General features: G+C 44.2%; 1 protein-coding gene across 3 annotated transcripts in view; it reads right to left on the bottom strand.

Moving 5' to 3' along the window:
* Positions 1 to 17,926, bottom strand: part of SMYD2 (SET and MYND domain containing 2) — a 49,031-nt gene extending 31,105 nt beyond the window's left edge. The window contains exon 1 of one of the 3 annotated variants that reach the window (XM_032393123.1): positions 17,663 to 17,926. In XM_032393123.1, the coding sequence (XP_032249014.1) occupies positions 17,663 to 17,835 (173 nt within the window). In that variant the 5' untranslated portion in view covers positions 17,836 to 17,926. The remainder of the gene's footprint in view (positions 1 to 17,662) is intronic. The other 2 variants (XM_032393122.1, XM_032393125.1) reach the window with 2 other exon arrangements.
* Between the last annotated feature and the right edge of the window lie 6,586 nt (positions 17,927 to 24,512).

Below are 24,512 nucleotides of genomic sequence, written 5' to 3'. Positions count from 1 at the left end.
CCTGCTTCTCCCTCTCCCACTCTCCCTGCTTGTGTTCCCTCTCTCGCTTTCTCTCAAATAAATAAAATCTTAAAAAAAAAAATTACTGGATGTGATCGGTATCCACACCACCTCGTCAGTGTACTGCACTGAGTGATTCTTCTGCCTCTATGTAATGAGGTCATACCCCCCTTCCTTGACATATTACCTCCCTGCTTCCCATAAAGGACAGGGACTCTGTTGTTTCCCAACTGTCAGGTGCTAGTGTGTTTGTCGTGTTTGATAAGTCAAAGCTTTTTCAAAAACTCTGAAGCCACTGAATTAAACCCCACCAGACAGAAGCCTTAAACACATTCTTTTTGAGGTGCAGAATAACGGAATAACCGCATGGTTCAATCAGAGCAAGGGCTTCTGCCCACCGCCCTGAAGCCAGCCTTCCAACTTGAGGCAATGCCGACGCCTTGCCACGAGGGGCGCTGTCGCTGCTGCCAGGGTCTGTACTGCAGTGCAGGCCCCCCACCCCACCCCCCAGCTCACCGGAGGAGCTGCTATTCTAGAATACACAGGGAATCACGCTGCAGAGTCCTCCTCTGCTCCTTGTCAGCGAGCGGCAGTCACCACACTACTCCCACGGAACCGAGACTGCTCCCAAAATGCTCCTGTTGGAGCCAAACAGACTGCCTTGCAGTTTTCATGACAGCACTTGGATTCCAAGCAGCAGACTGGAGAATGTGTGGGAGAAAAACACATCTTGTGGTTGAGGCATAAATAAATATCCCGAGTTTGCACATCTCAATAGTTTAAAAAGGAACTCACTGATTTGGCGGAGTGGATTCTCTAGCCTAAAATACCTCCCCTCAGCCCCCTGCCCCAGCCCCGAACCAAGGTGCCCCTGAAGGGATCCTGACTCTGACTTTGCATTTTGCAATGAAAGAGAAACGAGACGGATGGTCCCTGTTCTGTTGCATTTTATAACGAGGAAGAAAGGACAGAAGAGACTGTATAGAAACAACTGTGAAGTGACTTGTAAGCAAGTGCTAAGTGATAGAGACCTTATAGAATGCCAGGGGATGGAAAGTAAAGAGGGGCCAAGCCAGGGATGGAACTTTAGAATTCTTTCCAAAAAGAGGTGCGTGTGGAAATGGATAATGGATGGGTAGATGCTACCTCATAAAAATGTCCATCTGAAGCAGTCGTTCATTAATGTTTGTTTTTGCAGGGGGAGAGGTCACAGAAGCTCTTTGAGAATTTGATTGAAGCTATTAATTCTCCGAACAACCCACCTTCTCCCCAACCCTCCAAAACAACAGAAAATTTTGTGAAATTTCAAGGGCTCTGAGCCACCTAAAGCCCATCCACGGACACTGAACAGCCTCTGAAACTAAAGTTAAGACACCCTGATATAAAAGATGAGAAAATGATCACAAAAATATCCTTATTAGCCCGAGATCATACCAAAAAGCAAGGATTCAGTGGCCTGTCCTGCAGAGGCAAGCAGTAAAGTTAATACGAAACCAAGGCTTATTTTTAGCCTCACGGTAACATCCCAAGGGAGAGAAAAGGCAAAATTGGGCTCTCGAGAGCTAGGGAAGAACTCTAGTGGGATTTCATCAAAGCCAAAGGCCAGGCTTCATTCACCTTAGCCGGCTACCAAGTCCACAAGCCACAAACAACAAGAGACAGAAAGAAATGGCTAACTTTTAAGGGTTGGCAATTTGTTGCATAATTTCTAGAGTCTGTCCCAGTGGTTCTCAAATTGTGGTCTGGAGACTTCCGGGATCCTAGGAACCCTTCCCGGAAGTCAGTGGAGTCCAAACTACTTTCAAAGTAACACTGTTTTGACAACTGCACTGCAGCAGGTGTAAGGTGTAAAGGAGCCTTGGTATAAATCAAAGCAAATCAAGCTGTCCGTGCGTCCCTGTATTCTTGACTTCCACAGGCTCAGAGTTAAGGGGGGAGAAGGCCGATTTTACTTAAGAATGTCCCTGATGAAGCAGTAACAAATAGTAATTTTGTTCAGTCTCACGCTTGGGTATGTATCTCCTGACGTTCTGTGATAAGTTGGGAAGAACGCATCAGGTGTTTCTTCTGACCCTGAAGCGCGATGGCGGAAACCACCTGTGTGAGCGCTGGAGTCCTAAAGTGAACCAGCCCCCCTTCCTCTTGGAATTCCGTTTTTACCTAAAAGAACCACGTTACACAAACGGTGGTTATTCAGGCTTGAGGATTTGGCAGATATATGATGGAAATGAATGTCACTTCAAGGAAAACAACAGAAAATATGTGTGGCTAATGTTAAAATGTCGGCTTTCAAGCAAATATGAGAATTTTGGAAAATAAGCCTCTGCCCCTGTGAGCTTGACAATCTCTCATGTGACGAGATTGCCGGGGATATTAACAATTGTGGGGTTTTCTTCCCTATGGTTTGATGAGGTACATCGACTTTTACAATGTCTACATAATTCAGTGAACCAATGTTTTTCAAATGACAGGTGCATGATATTTTAAAAATAATGCATGGCTAAAAAAGTCATTTGAAGTGCAAGATAGACCAAGGAATTTCAACGTAACAAAGCACACGAAGTTCACATCATGATACGGCTTCAGATTGCACATTAAAGGGCCTACCCTTTAAGACAAATTCATTTACCAAGTTTTAGTGAATCAAAATTTATTCACAATTAACTGAAAAAGGCTATTAAAATATGCCTCTCTGAAAACGTATCTGAGACTGGATTTTCTCCACATATTTCAACCAAAACTACATACTACCACAGACTGAATTCAGAGGTGTATTTGAGAATCCAGCTGTCTTCTGGAAATCCAAACAGTAAAGAGATTTGTAAAACTGTGGAACACCACCACTATTCTAATTCTTTTGTTCTGTAAAATAGTTCTCAAAAAAAAAACAAAAACAAACCACATTATGCTAGCAGTAATAGCTGTTGTCATTTTAAACCGAATACTTTATAATTTTCTGTTTTAATTTCAAGTATGGTAAATATTCATAAACATAACCCATATGAACAAAAGCTCTTTGGAGTGCTCAATTTTTAAGAGTATAGAGGGATCCTTAAGACCAAAAAATATGAAAACTGATCTTAGTAAGTCCATCAGCTCTGTGAGAAAAACATTATTACTATTTTTCAAATGAACATATGAGGATCCAAAGGTGAAATATCTAACCCAACGTGGTCATTCAGCAAGTAGGTAGCAGAATCAGAATTCACATGTCGAGGTACAAATTTTGTCTTCATCACGCAAGAATATCCTTCCTTGAGTTATTGTGACAGTTATTCAGGAGGATCTACTACATGAAGCAGGAATCCTCTACGTGTTTGGATAACCAAATAGTAATAACAAAACATAAGGCATTCTTTACTCTCATTGGCATAACTTCTCAGTTCCAACGAAACCCCATTCATGCCACTTTGCTTCTAATACCCAATGGGGAGAAGCCAGGATCATTTTTCAAAATGAGATTTCTGGAGGGAACACCCCCACAAAGTGGGTTTCTCAACCAACAGTGTGACACAGTAATTGGTTTCACTTAAAATGCACTGGAATGAAGTAAGGATTGTGTATTTGGTCTGTGCAAACAAAGTCCTTCCCTGTCATTCAGTACAATACATCAAAGTGTTCCTCAGACAGGGCGAGTCCAAGCTGGAGCATGTCCACTGGGAACTGGGTGACAGAATATTATAGTTCTTACAAATTACCAAAAAGTTATGCCTGGCTCTGGGGCAGATTTGACTGTGTGTACGCTCATTTAAGCAACTGCCTGGTTATATGTGAATGTTCTTAACATACATCTTCCTGAGCCAAACTGCCTTCAGAGCAGAGAAGGAGAAAAGCTAAGTCAGTTACTGATAGTGAAGAGCATACAAATCTACTTTGATCTACTTCGGTATGAGCAACCTTAGATGAGGTGGGGTGGTGGCAGGAGAGGGAGTTCTGTTTCCACTATCTAGATGCGTGCCTCAGTTCCTTCCATAGCTAGGGAGAGATGGTAAACTTTTCAAAGTAAGTCTAACGGTTGAAACTCAAATTAAAATTTGCTGAGCTGGTACCTACATTGTGTGCGTGTGTGCATGTGTGTGTGTGTGAGGAAGGAGGACACAGAGATTTTGTGAGTGTTTGACTATTGCTGACCGAGACATTTAGCCAAAGAGAAACTTCATATGCGATATCCATTTTCACTGTAGGAACATACAAGGAAGGCGTTTAGAATAAACTCTGTTCCTACACAAGACGCAGCCATAAATCTCTCATTTGCAATGTAACCTGACCTGAATTGTCCAGGAGGTTTGGGGGAAAGACTGCAAAACAAAGAAAACAAAATTCCTCTCAGAGAAAGACTAATAAGGGTCACTTGAAGGAATAAACTGAAATAACCCAAAAGGAATGGACCTCAAAGACAGTGAAGAGTGAATGCTACTAACCTCTCACGGTGTCTCAACCCATCTGGGCCTGGGGGAGGACCCAGCAACTCCTATTCGATTGGTCTGTGCTGGGATTTTTAAAAAGCTCTCCAGGAGATTCTAATCAGCTTCCAGAAGGCAGAACCACCAGCCCAGGCCTATGGTAATCCTTTCGGGCTGAGTGTTTCTTTGGGTGCAGAAGTTGCTGACTAGTGTTGAAGTAATTCTCTGCGATGCAGATTGTTTGCAAGGTAACTCATCTTAAGAATGAGCGGCACATTCTGGATGTATTAGGTTGTTGAGCGACCTTGATCAATGTTAAGGTGAGAATAAAGTGGCTGACACTGTATTTTCTAACTATGCCAAGAAAGTATTTTAGAAGCCAGGTGCAAGCTTTAAAAAAGAGAGCTGAGGCTTTTTCCCACCTCCTCCTGATTTGGGCTTCACAATTTAGGGTGAATATGAGGAGTTACTTCACCTCTCTAGCTCAAATCCTTTCCTCCTTCTGGTGCTTGAGGTGCTATGTGATCTTGGGCAAAGTATTAATCCTCTCTGGACCCTTTCCTCCACTGTAAAGATGCAGTTCCTGCCTCATAGTTTTGTTATGAAAATTAAATGAGAAAATACAAGTGAAGTGTGCTATCACGCTTCTCATTAGCCTCCACTCTCGTTTTTTTTTTAAGTGGTATCAACTACTGAACTGTTTTCAGTACGATCTCATTCAGACTCCTATTTGCAGACTTATGTTTCTAAAGTCTCTGTTTTATGGGCAAATATCTACCCTGCTGTGAACGGAAGGACTCTTTGAACTTAAGAAACAATTCCATCCACAAAGGGAGGAGAGAAATGTTCCAGGAAAGTGCAACTATTTGATTATCAGTGACTGGAACAGAACGCTGAAGACACGCTCCTGTCATTTTCTACTGAAGGAGACACATGCAGTGATTAATTTTCTTGCTTTTCAAATTTAGAAGCCATGAAGATCAACAAGTTAGAGATGTAATTAACAACTCCGGCTAGTTAATGCCTTGCCGCAGGTGCTGTTGGTCTAGATAAAAAGGATTTGATCCTGTAAGCTCCCCACTTTTCCGCTACTGAAATGAATGCTTAGTGGGTTTCACCATGAAAGAAAAGGAACCTGGCATGGAGGGGGTTTGCAATAACAATTACTTTTAACTAACGGTGACAGAAGAAGTGACAAGTATGCTCTGTTGAACAGAGGCAGCCCCAGCCAAATGAAAAAGAGAAAAGGAAAAAAGCCCAGCGGCGCAATATAACTTCACCATGGGTTGAAATAAGACAATCAGAAACAAAGTTAGCCTCCCACCCAGCGAGAGTGGTTACACTAGCAAATTTTTATTTGAGAGAAATAAAAATTGGAGGAATTGTGGCAGAACCCTATTATAACCCTGGTCAGGGGACAAGGATAATACTAAGGCTATAGGTTTTTGTGTAATAGTGAAAGATGCTCCGCATATCACTTTAATCCACAATGTAACAGTGAAACGGACCCACGTGCAGCGGGGAGCTTCTTCCCAGAGCCGTGCTGAACCTTCCCCTTCGCATTGGGCTTTGTTCTGAGGCTTGTTAAAAGTTAGAGCCCGGGGCCTCTTGGGGAAGCAGGAGATATTTAGGGCAGTAAGGCAGCAACTAATAGGTTTTCCCAACTATTGGAACAGGAGCCATGATTTACAAGGAGGACGTCGGGCTTGGTGGTCAGGGCAAAAAAATGGTTGGCCTTGCTATAAAATTCACAGGGCAAGGAGGGGTGACGTAAGTCAAAGGGCAGTAATTTTCAGCGCTAAGTTCCGGGGCTCTGCAGTGACTACGGTTAGTAATACAGCACTGTGTACTTGAACGCTGCTGGGAGTAGATCCAAATGACACAAAAGTAAGTGTGTGAGGTGATATGTTAATTATCCTGACCTTAGTAATCACTCCACAATGTATATCGAATGGTCATGTTGTATACTTTAAATACATAGTTATATTTGTCAATTATTCCTCAATAAAGCTAACAAAATCTTGTAAAACGACTCCACACATCACTGATTCGTTAAAAGTCAGCTCAGCAATGAAAAAAAAAAGTGAGGACACTGATTTAGGATTTGTTGTAATGCAGGCTCTGGTGGAGATGAAATCTGTCTTAGAAAGAAAAAAAAATTCATGAAGCTTATGGACAGAGGAGAGAAATATTCAGCCTAAGGTACAGTGAACATGAAATTACTCTGTAGCCGCTGGATGATGCCTACATGCCAACCTCACCTTGTAGGCCCCGTCAAATCCCCAACAGTTAAACCTGCCCAAAGAAGGCACGTATGGACTTGCAAAACTTAGCATTTCCATTTGGAAACATTTTCTATCTTAACTTCTGTGCGAGATCCGAATGACACTTACTTGCTACTTTTATCTTTTACCTCTCTGACGCCCACTGACTGGGAAGTCAAAATGAAGGAAACAACTCAGGCTTTTCTTGTTCACTCGCTCTCTCATAAAGGAACTGATGATAAATAACATGTACCGTTTCCTCCGGTGGCTCAATAAATGACAGATGTTATCGTTAGTTCTTTGTAATGAATACCAATAATATTAGATTCCCCTATGACTGCTTTTGCCCTAACTTCTACAACACCCAGGTGAGTCAATATCAAGGAAAAGGACAAAACCAAAGGCATATAAATTTAACTATTTAAAAACTTAAGCTGTTCCTCACAATATTGCTCATGTCAACATTCTGGCCGCAGAGTAAGAAACAAAAACAAAAACATGTAAAAATACCTTCATAACCTATTGCTAAATGTGAATTCCAGAACAGAGGTCAGGCCCTCTGCAGCCAAACATGAGAATGAACGCCTTGCCCAACAAACAGGTGACCTGCTCTGAATCCTATTTACAAGAAAACACACCTTTTAAAACTGCTTACAGAAGAATTTTAATAGGTGACCCTCCCTCATCCCTTTGGCTTTATTTTCCTATAGACAATAAAATACTGAAATGCCAGTTTGTTGAGGTGAGTGACTCCACTGTGGACTGACTGACTATACTGATTGACTATACTATACCATAGAACTCAACCTTACCAGCTACTGTTTGAAGAGACTTAACAGACATTTTTCTTTCAATCCTTATTGATTCCATGTGTATTTCTGAATTAAAAAGGACATTTTTTATACTACAAAACTTTGTACATGAAGCAGGAAAGAAATAAGTTAATCTACCTTAGCCAAGTAAGTTCTATTCAAAAAGTATTATTTTCTCTGTGTAAAATATTGTACCAGACTCTGGAGGAATGATATTTTTATAATAGTTGAGCTATTTGGGGACATAAGCCCTACCTTCATGCAAATGGTGGTAAGTATAAATATCAGGCAAAATGATTCAGCATCCAAATGGCCTAAATGACATAGAATTGAGAGCAGGAAGCTACTCCTAGGACCGAACTCTTTAAGGACACACAAGTTTGGGTATTACAGAGAAAGCTGTCTTACTCATCTTTGAAGCCCCAGGGTTAGAACACAATGCCTAGAATAGCAAGAGTGCTCAAAAAATGTAAAAACTACTGTAAATATAAAATAATAACGAAATAAAACAAAGAGATTTGTGGGCTGAAGTATTTAGGAGGAGCTTTATAAAAAAGATGCAATTTGAGCTGGATCTCCCTTGAGAAGGAACAGACATAGGGGAGGTACAAGATAGGGAAGGGAATCATTCAGAGAAAATGGTTACAAATGAGCAAAAGGAAGAATGAAGAATGATAGAGCACCTTTGCAGGATACTGGAAAGACCACCCAGATTGTGTTTAGGGTGTGAGTAAGAGAGCAGGGAGGGATAATGCTGGTTACTGTGGGAAGGGCACTTAATATGGAGGAGTAGAACAGTCAAGATTTTGTCCTGAAGAAAATAGGGATCAATGAAGGGTTCTGCGAGTATTTGTAAGCCCTAAGAATGAGCAGAGTTACATATTTAGATATGTGAAGAGGCCTGTCCAAAGAGCCACTAGTAAAATAAGTTGCAGAAATGAGATGATTCACTTAATAATTATTTACTAAGGCAACAGAGAGATAGGCCTGGGGCTAAGGGCTTGGGCAACACAGATGAATGAGACCTGGTTCCGGCACTCAGGAGCAAGTGTGCCCAAGGAAGTATTTTACGAGGTGCCCTGGAAGCAAAGACAAAGGGAGCTACTCCAGCCTGCAGAAATCAGGACAGACTTCTAACCTGAGAGTTAGCCAGGCAGAGGGACAGCAGGGGAGAATCAGCATGACACGTGCATTTGCCTATGCTCCTGTGTGTGTGTGAGTGAGTGTGTGTGTTTCCAGGAGTGAACAGAATCCTGCACAGCAAGTGGGACTCAAACCTCACGCCTGAAGCCTAGCCCTGGGGATTCCCCAGGAGGCAGCCTTGACTCTAAGGCGGAGTCCTAATGGCCCTAATAGGGCCATTCTCTGAAGATACAGAGATAGAGAAGGTGGAGGGGAGCCTCTTGCCATGCTCTGAATCTAGAAAATACTTAGTAACTGGGTGTTTGGAAGGCCTGAACATGTGTGGAAATGAATTAAATACTGAGTGAAATAAGTAGATTGTTTCTAAATTCTAAATTTGTGAACCTGCAAGTTTCTAAGGTGAAAAAACCTGAAAGTTTCCCTTCAAGTGATCTTTAGAAATATTTACTCAGGTGTTTGAGTAGACTAAATTTCATTAACTTCCAAAAAATCTCTACCCAAAGCTGCAGGTGTTTTAACACTATGTGGGGAGGTTACAATTTCATTAGACCTCAGTATTTAATCAAAGCTCGCCCTGAGTTTGCAGAAGTCATGACTTAGGGTGTGTGGTTAAATATTTTGGTTCGCTGAATTGTCTTTATGACCTACACGGATTATCAATTTTCAACCAAATAAAAGAAGAAGAAAATACTCAACCTCCAAACCTTACTGCCTTCAACAACAACAAAAATCTGCTGAAACCTCACAAAGTTCAAGGCATTGAGGCTAAAATAAAGATTAAAAAAACCTGCTAGAATATAAGCTCCGTGATGGTAGGGATTTTTGTTCCTTTTTTTTCACAGTCCTTTCCTAGGGACTTAGAACCCAGTGAGTGCTCCATAGATATAAATATTTGTTGAATACATTAAAAAGAGAATCCCTGATCTCAAGGAGTTTACCATCTGCTCATAATTAAATGTCTCTTACTGTTGAGGTTTGAAGGCCATGGGAGGCTATCACTGTGAACAGATTTGTGCAATTGATGGATAAGAGCTTTCTCAGGCGGCCCGGGGGCAAGTGTTTCCTATACAAACATCACCACAGTGAAGGCAATCAACAAAGTGTGAGCCCAGAACCCGCATCCCTGAAGAGTCTCTCCTGGTACTCAAAAGACTGGAGAGAAAAGCCTCCTCCTGTCCAAGGTCTTTTCATTTTGCCACAAATTGCAATATAACTCCTTTCAAGTGCCAGGCTACAAAATCCTTGAGATTTTTTATTTGGCTCTGATGAAAACCTGTATCCTGTTGGTCAGCCAGATTTTCTCACCACCTCCCTCCCCCAGGATATGCCTTTGTCTTCAAGCCCTGTTGTGAAATTCGCTTCTCCGGCGAGTTGCCTTTATTTCACCTCTTCCGCAGGGTGAGTCAGGGTCCCCTGGGCACTGACACACCTCGAATAACCAGAATGCACTTGCTGATACACACCAGTGTCTTAGCTATCATCATAGCAAGTCGATTCTATGGACTAGAAACTTCCCAAAGAGAAGCATTTACAAATTCTCAGAGCCCCCCTTCCTATAAAAGTAACTCAAATCTATTTTAATAATATGCATGCGATATTTCCACTTAGTCATCTGAAACCCTCCACTTAGTGTACAAGAGTCACCAGATTTTATGTTAATAAATTGGCACAAGGAGCTCCGTACTAATTTTAAACTTTTGATTGAAGAAGAATCTGAGACACAGCTGGATTCTCAGCGAATGCATGGACTAGAAAGAGAAGTTGTTTCCTGAACCCTCAAGACTTTTTGGTATTATTTTCCTGCTAAATTGCATATTTCCGTCCTTCAGAGGAGTCTTGAAGAGATCTGATTTCCTTCTGTTCTATTGTGTTGGTGTGAACGCCTTTGCAATTGAAAAGGAGGCCTCTGAGGGTGGTAGGAACAGAGTCAGCTGAAGTTACACAAAGTGAGGTGTGTGGCTTTGTGACTGGTTAAAGCACCCGTGCTAATGAGGCCAAGGTCATGGGTTCAATCCCTGAAAAGGCAGTGACTTCAGTCAATTCGCTGCCAGAGCTCTGCACCCCTAAACTACCACAGATTTGCTAGAAACCCAAAGATGTGAAGTTGGGGATGTGGGTGGGAAAGGGGAGGCTGATAGAGAGGCTGATAATATCAGTCCCTTGAGAGGGGACAGAAACCTCTAGTCCTAGCACTGGCCATTCTCTGGGGATGAGGGGCCTCTCCCAGGGAACTGCTACAGAAAACCAAGGAGCTGCCAGGCTGACCAGAAGAGGGCTCAAAGTCTGAGTCTGGTCAAGTACAAGCAGGGTGCCCTGTTGTAGGTCTAGTTCCCTGGTGATGATCAAGACACACGTATTCAAAGACTCGGAGGCAAACCCAGAGAGGGGCTCTGGGAGAGGAGCAGGAAATGAGAATGGGAAATCAGTAACAGAGGGGAAATTCTTCTAAATCCAATTGGCCTTACACAGAGCAGATGAAGCATGCCTGGAACTGAGAAATATGATTACCTCACTCTACATCTGAGGTCCAAAAAAAAAAAGGTATAGGTGTGGGGATGGGGAGTGACTTTAGTTATTAATGAATCCAAGAATATAAAAGGACATTTATGATTACTGATTGCCTCCTTGGGAAACAAAGTGGCATAAAATTGTAATTATTTCGTATTTTCCTTGTATTGACAAGAAAAAGAAAAGGGATATTAACCTAAGGCAAAAGAGGAAGTCAAAGACACCAAAATAAAGTAGATGAGGCACATGGCTGGCTGGATCAAGCATGTGACTCTTGATCTCAGGGTTGTGGGTTCGAGCCCCATGTTGGTGTAGAGATTACTTAAAAATAAAATCTTAAAAACACACACACACCAAACTAAAATAGAAACCTTCTTTGCCATTTAAGTTCTAAAACAGTCAACTTTGCTGCCTGGGTTCTCACCAATTCGGAGTTCGCCTGAACACCAGCTACTGCCAGACTACAGCTCTGAGCACTGGATCTTTCCAAAGAAATTTAAGACATGTCTTCGTATTTCTTTTTTTTTTTAAAGATTTTATTTATTTTTCAACAGAGAGAGAGGGAACACAAGCAGGGGGAGCGGGAGAGGGAGAAGCAGGCTTCCCGCGGAGCAGGGAGCCCGATGTGGGGCTCGATCCCAGGACCCCGGGATCATGACCTGAGCCGAAGGCAGACGCTTAACGACTGAGCCACCCAGGCGCCCATGTCTTCGTATTTCTTAAAGACCCTTCTGACTGATAGTGTGCAATCTGCTTGTCCTACAGGAATACCATCCAGGGGCCTCCTACAGCATAGCTGCACCATATATTTTATTTGCAAACCTAACCAAATGAACTTTGCACCAAGTTCTGAGGAACGAATATGTTGAAGAAAAAGAAAAGGGGTTCTACTCTGATGCTGTCCTACCAGAGGCCAGAGAAACAGACTCTTTATATGTGGGTATAAAGACTTAGGTAACAAACTCATCTTAGTTCTAGTTTAGTATTTTTAAATATTCTAAGCCCACAAAAGGACCAAAGCCTTGTGTTCTTTTTACATTTTATTATGTAATAATTGATACATAAAATATACATATGTATATATATATATAGCTCTTATGCAAATTCCAAGGCACTGTAATAAAGACATTTCTGAACCCATAGCAGCCTAAGATACAGATCGAAGACCGCTCCATCAATTTATTTGTTCAACTTTTAGAAACATTAGTTTGTTGAATTACCTGTTGGAGGAAGGAGAAGCAAAAGAAAAGAGGTAATAAAAATAGCATTCACTCCAGAAGAAATCAGAGTGAAGATGTCCCAGTGTCTGGGGCGGGTGGAACAACACAGTAGATTCAGGCCAAAAGGGGTAGGGGAAGGAAACCACACTCAGAATAGTAAGACATGGCTCAGTCCATGAAGGGCACAGAGCCCTTTATTGAGTGAAGACACTCAATAAACATCTGACAAAAATATGTGAAATTCAAGGAAACAACTTCAACTCTCCGACACACAGCTTTTTCCTACGTGCAATGGGGTAAGGTTCCCTCTACATAAGCCATTCTTGGGAGGATCAAAAGAAGACTGTATCTGGAAATGCTTTATGAGCTGCAAAAAGCAACATGATTTTAAGGAATGTCGTTTTATGGGATCTTCAGATATTTTTGATTGAGAGATTTTGTGCAATTGCTTTTGAGAAGGAAAGGTATTAGATGGTGGTTTTTAACTCACCAGGGTTTGAATTTCACTTCAGCATATCCTGCTGCTTGTTCTGTCTCTTTCATGTCAAATCATTTCCAACCGTACAGCTTCGTCCCAGAGCCCCTATAAGCTATAACAGGAATTGTGTTCCCTGCATATGAAAAATACGTGTGTCATGGCGCTTGCCACATCTAAAGTCTTAAAGGACTGCCCTTGGCCACAACTGAACCATGCAAAAATTAAAGAGCAGAGAGGAGGTATGACAGGCTTGCCATGCAGAAAATTCTGTTTGCCTCCATTTCTCTTCTCAAATATTAGCTTAATCTCATGGCAAAAGACTATTAGAGCATCTAAGCACTTTGGAGCTAGAAAAGGCTCTTAAAAAAAAAAAAGGTTTACCTGTTGTAGGTTCATTATATCATTTCCATTAGGTTTTGAAAAAAAGTGAAATCCGTTATTTTCTGGGGGACCTGGGGGCTGAGAACGGCTGCTCTTAGCTCGGGGTGAATGTGCCATCTGAAGGATGACTCTACTGGTCAACAATTTCCAGTATTTCCTTCCTGGTACCCCCTTCCCAACACCACCATGATAAAAATGTCCCTGACACTGCAATATTTTATCACCCTGTCACATTTAGCACGAGCGAGACCGTCACGCGGATCATGACAGCTTACTCTGTGCCAGGGCTCTACTAAGCGCTCGACTTCCACTGGCTCATGTAATTCTCACGTAGCTCCGGAGGTAGGCGTTCATGTGAACACGGTAAACATAAAGGAACCTAGTCATTCAAAGACATTATGTAGTTCCCCTAAAGACAAATGTCAGGAAGGGAGGAACCAGAACTCAAACCAAGTTGATCTGGCACCCAAGTCTCTGCCTCGCCATCTCTAAATAAATGAAAAACTTCCAATATTCTAATACGGAAAGTGACAACATAATATCTCATCACCTGATGTACAGAGGGCTGAATTTTGTTTTATTTAATATAACTTTTTAGAGGAAATCTGTTGTCTGTATATTTTAATCTTACTACCCATTTTTTAAAGAAATACTTGTGGAAAGGAGGGAATTCTCTATTAGAGCACATGTCTAATTTTTCATTCAGAAAGCAAGATAATTTGAAAACATTTGAAGTCAGTTCTCCCCTTAGAGACCATACAATTCTCAGAGAATGTTCTGGGAATAAACAGAATCCCAGCAGCCCTGGGGATGACTCCCCGATCTGAGGTGCTGCTTCAGGTGGTCAGTCCCAGGGTTCTTTCAGAGAACATTAAGGTTTCTTAAGAAAACCGCAGCAAGAGTTCATGCCTCTTAATACTGATTAAAATCTACTAAATATTACTTTGACAGTCTGGTAAAACAATGGGCTAGACAGGATGAATAGTACTACAGAATAAATCTGTGAGACATCACATCTTTACAACTGCTGAAACAGGACATCTCGATCATACTGTTTTGTTCATGCAAGCATTTTAATTTTTAAAACCACTCTGAGTGAGCCAGGCATGACATAAATTTCCTGAAATTGTGTTCTAACAGCTCTATTGCGAGAAGGCTAAGTGGGCCTTCCTACTTTCCCCCCATACTCGGAATGAACTAACAAAAAAGGTAATGTTCTTGCCCTTAAATGATCCACGAGCCAAGAAAATAAAAGATCAAGAGAGAGACATTTTCCCACCTGAGGAATTGCACACAGAATGAATATTGAGATGTAACACTGGGTTACAGCAGATTTTTTCCCTTTTTGAGACAAATAACAGTGTTAAAATATGCTGAATACTAAGTATGAAATATAATATAAGGGGCGCCTGGGTGGCTCAGTCATTAAGTGTCTGCCTTCGGCTCAGGTCATGATCGCAGGGTCCTGGGATCGAGCCCCACATCGGGCTCCCTCTTGGTGGGGAGCCTGCTTCTCCCTACTTGTGTTCTCTCTCTCGCTGTGTCTCTGTCAAATAAATAAAATCTTAAAAAAAAAAAAAAAAAAAAAGGAAAAGAAATATAAAAGTATCTGCCATAGAAAGGTGGCCAATGGCCAAAAAAACGTGTGTGTGTGTGTGTGTGTGTGTGTGTGTGTATACAAAATGTATCTGGCTCCCAACTGGAAAACATTTATTGTATTTTTAGGAGTTGCCTTCTAGCAGCTGAGGCAAGATAAACATCCTCCCAACTATCACCACCAAACTGAGAAAATGTGTACAAATTTAAAATTCCCAGAAACAAACCTCTGTCTGAATTGTGCCAACAGTAAGAATCCCATTCCCCTGGGACCTGAGAAACTTCCCTTTATTTTTCAATTTATAGAACTTATTACTGCAGAAATCACCTATTTTCCTTCAAAATAAGTTAAACCCAGATACAATTAATATGACAAGAAAAACCTCCAGTGGCTCACTTACCTTAAGCAATATCATTTATGCTAAACTTCTAGCACAAGAAAGGATAAGAAGTAGTTTGGGGTTTTTTCCTGTGGGGGAGGGGCGGGTGGGGTGGGGAAGTAGCAGATTTTACCCTGTATGCTTTAATATTTGAGAATTCTGCTCCTACTCCCTTGAGGCTCCAGGAGACATACATGTGTTCTAGTACAGCTGGACAGATTGGTTTGTTCTGGGACATGATCAAATAGTGGACAGAGGAAATGGTGCAAAATTTATAAGAACGACCTAACCACTAATTCTAAACCACTAATTCTAAACTAATCGAATTTAATAGAAATCATAGAGTGGTGTACAAAGATATTTCCAATTTCATAGGTACCGTGGTATCACTATTTCCTGTGTGTTATCTTAGTTGATTTCAAATGACTCGTTAGGGAAAGAGAAGAAATGAACTGTGGCTGTTAAGAGCGGTTCACCTAAGCCAAACAGAGAAAAGTGGGGGGCGGGGGGGCCGGGGGCAGGGTCAGGGACAGTGATACTGCCCCAATGCACATAGCAGCCCAGGTGAGGGGTCTAAGACAGCGGTTAATGACCCTAACAAATGTTATTCAGAAAAAGGAGAAACAAAGCACGCTCCGTCACATAGGGCCGGGTGCTCTGTGGAGCTGCATCTGACCATACATTAATGTTCTAAGTAAGGCTGGGGGTGTATACACTAGATATAGTCAGGACACTCACAGCTAAAGAGAAGCATCTCTCAGCTCTGCTTCTCCCCTCTGAACCCAGAGGGATTTGATCTCTAATTCATTGGAGGCGTGCACGGGTAACTACCATCTGAGTACCTACTATGTGCCCGACACTGGGATCCTCTCTCACAGGATGGACTCCAGGAATCACCAGGATTCCTGATGGACGGAAGCACCTTCCGTGCTAGGTGACCCCGCTTTGCTCCTGCCACTCCAGACACCCACACTGCTTCAGACTCCGAGCCACAGCGAGGCTCAGAAGATCAAGGGACCAGTCACAGCAGCCTTTTTAACTTTGGGAAAACCCAATGCTCACTTCACTCAAACGTTGCAAAGTGGTGCCATGACCCTTTAGCTCTTGACTCACCAATTCAAAGAGCCACATCACATACAGCCCTTAAGCTGCCCACGGCATGATTCTGCGTCTAGTGCCTTTCCAGGTCCCCCCAAGCGGAAGACAGTTCTGGCAGGGAGTCTGGGCAAGATTACTATAATATTTAGCCTTTGTCCCTTCTTTTGCTATGTCTTATCATAGAATAAGGCACACAAGTCTGAGAAACTGGGTACTTTGGTGTATGTTGGACTTGAGACCTGTACTCCAAAAGTACCTGCAGGACCTCAGGTCAGTGCAATCTGACCCAAGAAGCTCCATTTCAAAGATGAAGAAACTGAGATTCAAAGAAAGTAAAGCAGGGTCCATTCTTCAGAGAGTAGGGAAGGTGGGGTACACACGTAGTTCAACACCATGCTTCCTGTCTCGGGGATTTTACTGAGCACCTAACTAGTAGGAAATGGACAGAACTGAAGCGAACAGATTTCATTCCCTTAACTATTGGTGTGACTAAGAGCCACAACCACACTTCCTATCTGAGCGTTAGTTTTCTCGCCTGTAAAATGGAGAGAGTGTGTTGGACTGGTGATTCCTAACGCCTTTCGGGTCTGAAACTGTCATAAAGCTTAAGGATATAATTATGTGTGGATGTGGATGAATATATATGCATATAGATGAATACAGATGTATGTGTATATATGTATGTATATGTATATACATGACGTGCCGCAATTAAATACTATTTCCAACCACACATTTTGCCTAATTCCCTCAGAGACCATGTTTTCAAAATCCCAAACCAAGGCTAGGTACGTCCCATCATTGCAGCCCTTCGGAATCCCGGGTTGTGTGGTCAGTACTCTGGCTTCTCTCCAAACACAAGCGCTGAGTGAGAAGGAAGAGGAGGAGCCGCGTACTTTACATGAAATGTTAAGTGTCATTAAGTTCCCCGGAGGGAACGGCAAGTCTGCGGCAGGGCTGGGCTGGGGGGTGGAGGGGGGGGAAGAGAACACACCGCAGGAAGCACAAGTTAAAGGTGACAGGCGGTGGCTGCTCGAACCTGGGGCCGGGCCGGCAACGCACCAAGTGCGCAGCGCGTGCCGGGGCTTGGAACAAGCCTGGCTCCGCGCCGACGTCTGAGGGTGAGCCCGGAGTGAACTCCCGGGTGAGCCCATCCCGCGTGAGCAACTCGGAAAATGGGCCGTGCGGGGGCTGGCGGCGGGCCCGCGGCTGCTCGGTCCGAACGCACGTGGCACGACCCGCGCGGGGTGAAAGCGCCCCGCCCGCCCGCGCGGCCGCCGCCCCAACCGCCGGCGCTAGGACCCGACGCGCCGCGCGCACTTCCTCCCGCCGCGGTCCGAGCCGCCGCCGCGGCGCCCCCGCCCGCGCCGCCGCCCTACCTGGCGAAGCAGTACTCGCAGTGGTTACCCCGCTCGTTGACCGTGAGCACGTAGGCGTAGGCCGGGCAGGAGAAGAGCAAGTCCCCCACGTGGAAGGGCTGCAGGGCCCGCATCCCCCGGCCCTTGCCCGGGCTGCAGAAGCGCTCCAGGCCGCCGTCGCCCGCGGCCCTCATGCCGGCAGCGGGGCGGGGCTGGCGGGGCCGGCGATGAGGGGCGCCCGGAGCGGCGGCTCCCCGCGAGCTGTTATTGGAGAAGCGTCACCCAGAGCTGCGGGGGGGCGGGGAGGGAAGCCGCCGGAGACGCCGCGGCGGCCACAGCTCCCCGGAAGGGACGCCGGCCCCGCCCGGCTCTCGCGCGCCCCCGGGGGGAGGGGGGAAGGGGGAGGGAGGGGGACCGGCCCGGCGGCCCCGCCCCGCCCCGCCCGTAGGACCCTCGGCGACCCGCCCGGCACGCGCTCGGGGTGCTTCCGGTGTGGCGGCGACGGGCGCTGCAGCCACGGAGGCTCCTGGCGGCCGGGCGCGAGGCGTCTGCGCCTCGGCGGCGTTTCCGCGGGAAGAGCGGACGCTGCCCCGCTCCCGTGGGCGGGTGGGGTCGCCGCGGGTGGCCAGGACCCAAGGCCTCCGCGGATAGGCCGCCTGGCCCCCACGGTGACCCACCTTTGGTACATCGAAAGGGACAAAGATGTTTCTCAACCTCCTGTGTCTTGTCCCTGTCGGAGACCCTAGAAGGGGTCATCCGGAGCACCGAAGAGAAACCGCAGTCCCAAGAGTGTGAGGTGCCGAGGGATAAAGGGCGCTTTCCTAAGGTTAAAGGCTTTTAAACCTCGTGAGGCTTTAAACCTTCCAGGGAGTCTCTGGAGTCCTTGGTGTGAACGTTTGCCTCTCCGGTGGAAGTTAATTACCCGGACAGGAGAGGAAAAGTCCCGTCAGCCGGGCTCACTGAGTCTCTGCTTTCAAGAGACTTACTCTTCGCAGAGAAAGCAGGAAATAAGCTTGCCTTCAAGGAACTTAGACTCTTCTAGGGGTCCAAATGCTATGCTCTGGCCAGAACTCTAGGCTAGAATTTGCAGTGAATTTAATCACATGGACCACTCACCATCATCTTAGAAAAGTCCATTTGGTTAATCACACAGAGGATTTGGAACCTGTATAGCTCATAGAACAGTACTTAGCACGTAAGTCCTATACACATGCATGCTGTTGGTATGACTCATGTGAGAAAGGAGGATGTAATCTGGGTTCCACGAAGGATTGAGTAAGAATGAAATTGATGTGCATGTAGTAAAAACTCTTAAATGAGTGAAGGGAGAATTTAGCAGAAAACATACTAAAAACTCAACTTTGATCTCAAATTATGTTACACGAGTAAGTTCAGGACTAGTTTAGCAAAGGGAAAGACGAATACGATTTGGAGTATGTCTTAAAATCAGTAGAATTTTTGACACCTCAGTAAAATTCCTAAAACGAATAAGCCTGTAGCTTATTCCTGTAAAGAAGAATACATCTCGAATGCTATTTCATGTATGCATTTGAAGAAGCATCCACTGAGTCACCACTATGTGCCAGTCACTGGGATAGAAAGATGGACAAAATGTAGGCCTGAGTCTTTGCATTTGACACATTCACAAGCCAGTGATAATTACTGTTAGTTAGTATAATGGGCCAATTGTGCAAAGCACATTAAACACATTGTCTCATTTATTCTGTAATCACAACAGCCCGATGAGTTAGGCGCTAAGTCCCTCTTTTCCAAAATAGGAAACTTAAGACTCAGAATCACTTCCACGGCCACACAGTAAGTTGCAGAACTTGGTTTCAAACTCAAGTCAGTCTGAATGGGAGACCCATGCTCTTAACCCAAATGTCCCTCTGCATATAAATACAGCACACTGAGAAGTGTTGTTATGGTGGCTTGTGCAAAGTATTCTGAGAATACAGGCAATGAGTGACAAACTGAGTCTGAGGAATGGAGCTTTGGTCAGAGCCTGTGCCACATTCAAGGAACACTTGAGCCTAAAAGGATGGGTGAAACTTGACTGGTAAAGGAGCGCAGAACAGTTTCCTGGGCAGAGAACTGCACACAAAGACAGAGGGACTTGAAAGAACCGAGTTTTGTGTATTGGGGCCTTGTGAGTGGTTCTGAGTGGAGCACAAGTTCTCGAGGAGAAGGCAGGAGGTGAGACAGGAACAGGGGAAGGATAGCTTCTCGAGAGGTGAGCAGTGTCGCAGATGTGATATGGGAACCACTGAAAAATCTGTAAGCAGAGGAGTGCCATGATCAGTCCCGCGTTTAGACTGAGTTCTACTGGCAGGTTTGCAGATAAACTATGAGAGGAGAGGACTGAACACAGGTCCACCACTTCAGGGAGCATCTGCAGTATTTTATTATTATTATTTTTTAAGATTTTATTTATTTGACAGCACAAGTAGGCAGAGAGGCAGGCAGAGGGAGAGGGAGAAGCAGGCTCCCTGCTGAGCAGGGAACCCGACGATGCGGGGCTCCATCCCAGGACCCTGGGATCATGACCTGAGCCGAAGGCAGCTGCTTAACCACCTGAGCCACCCAGGTGCCCCAAATCTGCAGTATTTTAAATGGAAGGCGATGAGAGCCAGAATCAAGGCAGTGGCATTAAGGAAAGGGGCAAAGATGCTGAGGGTAATTCCAGTTTCTTGCTTGGTATATGGCATATGGCAGGCAGGTAACAGTGTGTTGGCTTTCTAGCGCTAGCCTGATCAATCTTGTAGGCTCAAGATAGGAACCATAAATATCCTAGAATTGGGGGAATGAAAGAGGCATCTTCTTACTAATGAGGAAGGTGAGGCCCTGTGAAGTTAGCTTGCCTGATAACCCAGTGGCAGAGCTAGCATGAGATTCTACAATATATTCATTCATCATTTAAATATTTATTACATGCTTACTGTGTTCCAGCAACAGTGAGAAGGGCTGGTGACGTAACAATAACAGAAACTGACTTAATCCGCACCCTCACAGAGCTTTGTAGAGTCTGGTGGAAGAAGACATTAATCAGATAAACAAATACAGTCAGTGGTCTTAAGCACTAAGCCAGTGTTTGGGGGATTTGACCTAATCCAGAAAAGCTTTTCAGAGAGAGTAGTGCTTGACCTACGATCCAAAGGATGAATAGAACTTAATCAAGAGGAGAGGAGGAACAGACATTCAAGCAGAGTGAACAGCATATGCAAAATTCCATTGGTAGGAGGAAATGTGACCTATAGGAAAGTCAGAGTGACTGGAGCAGAGCTAGGGGGAGAGTGTTGTTTGAGATCATTTTAGGAGGTAAATTGGTCTTATTGGCCAGGCTACCGGAATCTACTCTGATCAATAAAAGCTCTGGCAGTTTCCAGACTACTTACTATGTTAAATGAGCTTTAGGCCAGTCACATGACTTAAATCAATTCTGACAATTATGTTTTATTACAGGTGGGTGTTATATGTAAATGAAAGAATTTTTTTTTTAAACCTTAGAAGTTGCTGAATACATGCCTACCTAGGCAAAATCTTGGATACCTTTTTGGGCTCAACAGTTTTTTGTTTTTTTTTAACATTCTGATTATGTGGCATTCTAACCAGCACAAAGATGAAAAGACTGGCATAAAAGTAAATAAACAATTATAATACAGTAAACAATTCCCTGTTTTAAGGATCAATTGTGTGAAGTAACCTACTTGTTTACTTCTTTTATTGCAAGTGATCCCTGCCCCCCACCCCGAAAGATTTCCAATGGCTGAGAGAAACAATAGTCTGGCTAGCGAGCAGTCTCTCGAGGTGAGGGGTGGCAAGAACAGCCTTATTCTTGTGGGTGAAGGTGGCTGTGATTGAAGAACCCTGGAAAAGAAACAGCCTCATTTCAGAAAAATGCCTGTGCTGAACTCCAGTGACTCGAGATGGGGGAATGGTCAGTTAAGCAATAGCCATGAATTTAGGAGCTTAAATTACGAAGAAAACTGTGTTTAAAATAAACGCCCAAGCAATGGCAACACACCAGGCAGGCAGACTGATGACAGCACTCTTAATGCAGCTCATACTTGTCAGTCTGCGGCTCTGCATTCTCAAATTCCGTGAACGTGACCTGCCAGCGCCAGGGCCCCTTCACCTTTTAGCCTCCCTTCCGCCCCTTAGCGGGGAAGGAACGGGGTTTGAACGGAGTTTTCTGGTTACTTTGCCTCCCTGAGTCTCAGAGGGAAATGATACAAGGATGAAGGCCCCCTTCGCTTAATTTCTGTAACCTAGAAGTTGATCCAGTTCAGGAGTAAAAGATCGCTCCAGCCACAGATTAGCACATGAAAGAAATAGCTCCAGCCTGGGGGGAAAAAAAGCGTGAGCAAAGAAGGAATACCAACGAACACGGACAACAGACATTGACCTTAAACCGCTGTACTTATACATGTATTTCATTTATCGGTTACATATTATGTGCTTACACTCTGATAGACCCTGGTCATACAAAGGTGAGAACACGGACGTTGGAATAGTTATTGTAGTAGCTCCAAAGATATATCAATTTAACACATCTGCCAGGCCCTTTTAGCCTACGTAAGGGAACCTTTAAATTGAGGATCTTGAGATGACAGGATCGTGCTGGATTATCCAGGGGGACCCTCACTGCAATCACGGTGACCTTACAAGAGTGAGGCAGAGGAGATTTGACACAGACAAGAGGAAGCAGAAGCGTCATCATGGAGGCAAAGATGGCAGCAATGTGGCCACAATCCCAGGACGGCACACAGCCACCAGGAGCTAGAAGAAGCAAAGGACAGCTTTTCCCTTTGAGCCTCCAGAGGGAGCGTGGGCCTGCTAACACCTTGACTGTAGCCCAGTGATACCGATTTCAGGATTCTAGCCTCCGGAACCATGAAAGAATAAATTTCTGTTATTTTTAAGCTTGGTTTGTGGTAATTTGTCACGGCAGCCATACAAGATTAAAACAAATTATAATACAGGGGCACCTGGGTGGCTCAGTCGGTTAAGCGTCCGACTTGTAATTTCTGCTCAGGTCATGATCTCATGGGTCATGGGATCAAGCTCCACGTCGGGCTCTGCGTTCACTGGGGAATCTGCTTGAGATTCTCTCCGTCTGCCTCCCCCCGCCCACATGCTCTTTCTCTCTCTCTCTCTCAAATAAATCTTAAAAAAAAAAACACAACCTAAAATACAATAAAAGTTTTAATAGAGAGAGGAACAAAGTACAGGAGAAAGGCTTTACAGAGGACCTGACATTTTAGTTCCTTCTAGAAGGAAGACTAAAGATTGACCAAAAGAAGGAAGGCCCGCAAAATGGATTTAAGAACCTGAAGGTGTAAATTCACTGGGGTAGGAAAGACTTGACAATCCAGGCAAGTATTTTTTCTTTTCTTTTCTTTTTTTTTTTTTTAAGATTTTATTTATTTTTAGACAGTTGGCATACATCATAGCAGCCGGATGCCTCTTCAGGGCTTCATGGACCTGGGCCAGCTGGTGGGCCTAGAAGCTCCCGGTCCCTGCCAAGCCTGGAAGACTCCTCATATAGGGTTACAATCCTGTCACTCCAAAAACAAATATATATACATATATATAATTTTTTAATTTTTTAAAAGTAATCTCTACATCCAATGTGGGGCTCGAACTTACTACCTGGAGATCAAGAGTCACAGGCTCCACCAACTGAGCCAGCCAGGTGCCCCAAGAATTTTTCTTTTATTTAACAAACACTCCTATAGCTCTTACTGTGTACCAGGTGCACTTTTAAAATCTATTCTCGGGGCGCCTGGGTGGCTCAGTTGGTTAAGCGACTGCCTTCGGCTCAGGTCATGATCCTGGAGTCCCGGGATCAAGTCCCACATCGGGTTCCCTGCTCGGCGGGGAGTCTGCTCCCTCTGACCTTGCCCCCTCTCATGCTCTCCCTCTCTCTCTCATTCTTTCTCAAATAAGTAAATAAAATCTTTTAAAAATATATAAAATCTATTCTCAATCTTCCTAATGACATTTTATAGATGAGAACACCAAATCACTGTAGTTAAATAACTTGTCCAAGTTAACAGTGGGGCTCATGTGGTGATGAGTCCATGGCCTTGACCAGTTCAGCACTCTACCTAACTCTTTGGTCTGAGCTACAGCCCCAGGTAGGGGGTCTCAGGTAAAGCTGGGCCAGCGAGGTGAGCCCCATGATGTACGGTGCTGTGAGGCTGTGTGCATAGGAGTTCTGTACACTATATGGGCACTACGAGCCAGAGGAGAAATTTGGCTGGTATGATCTGATTGTTGCTTTAGAAAGGTCATCTTCATGACTGAATGTAGGATGGATTACCAGGGGCTGAGGTCAGAGAGAGAGAGAAGTAAGGAGCTGATGCAGTAGATGGTCCAGAGGAGAGAGATTGCTGGCATGAACAAGGGCAGTGACAGTAGTGATGAAGAGGAGGGATATGGATTTGAAGAACTTTTAATTTAATTACCAGGACCTGGTGATTACAGCGTGTGAAGGCAAAGGAGAAGGGGGTATATGAGCCGTGGGAAAATATGTATTTTTTCACCTCCATCCAATACCTCAAGTGTGTTTCCTCCTACCTTCTGTCCTGAGCATATTCCACAAACAAGATTTTGTTATTTCTTCCTTCTCTGTATTTCTTGTTCAATGTCCCTTTGTTTCTATTTTTATGCCACTCTGTTCTTATGGCATCATGCCTGGATTACTGCCATAGCAGTAATATTTTAAGATCGCCAAAGATCATGCAGCCAGCTCTGCATTTCCTTCCATACCCTCACCATTCCTCCCATTCAGTCAGTGGCCCTGACTCAGAGAAGAGATGATATTGCAGAGTAGGAGCAAAAGGGCTCTTGGGCTTCAGGAGCTGAA

This window comes from Phoca vitulina, unplaced genomic scaffold, assembly GCF_004348235.1.
Source record: "Phoca vitulina isolate PV1807 unplaced genomic scaffold, GSC_HSeal_1.0 scaffold71, whole genome shotgun sequence".
Classification (NCBI taxonomy): domain Eukaryota; kingdom Metazoa; phylum Chordata; class Mammalia; order Carnivora; family Phocidae; genus Phoca; species Phoca vitulina.
Note: the sequence above shows the minus strand (reverse complement) of the source record. Positions and strands in the feature narration are given on the sequence as shown.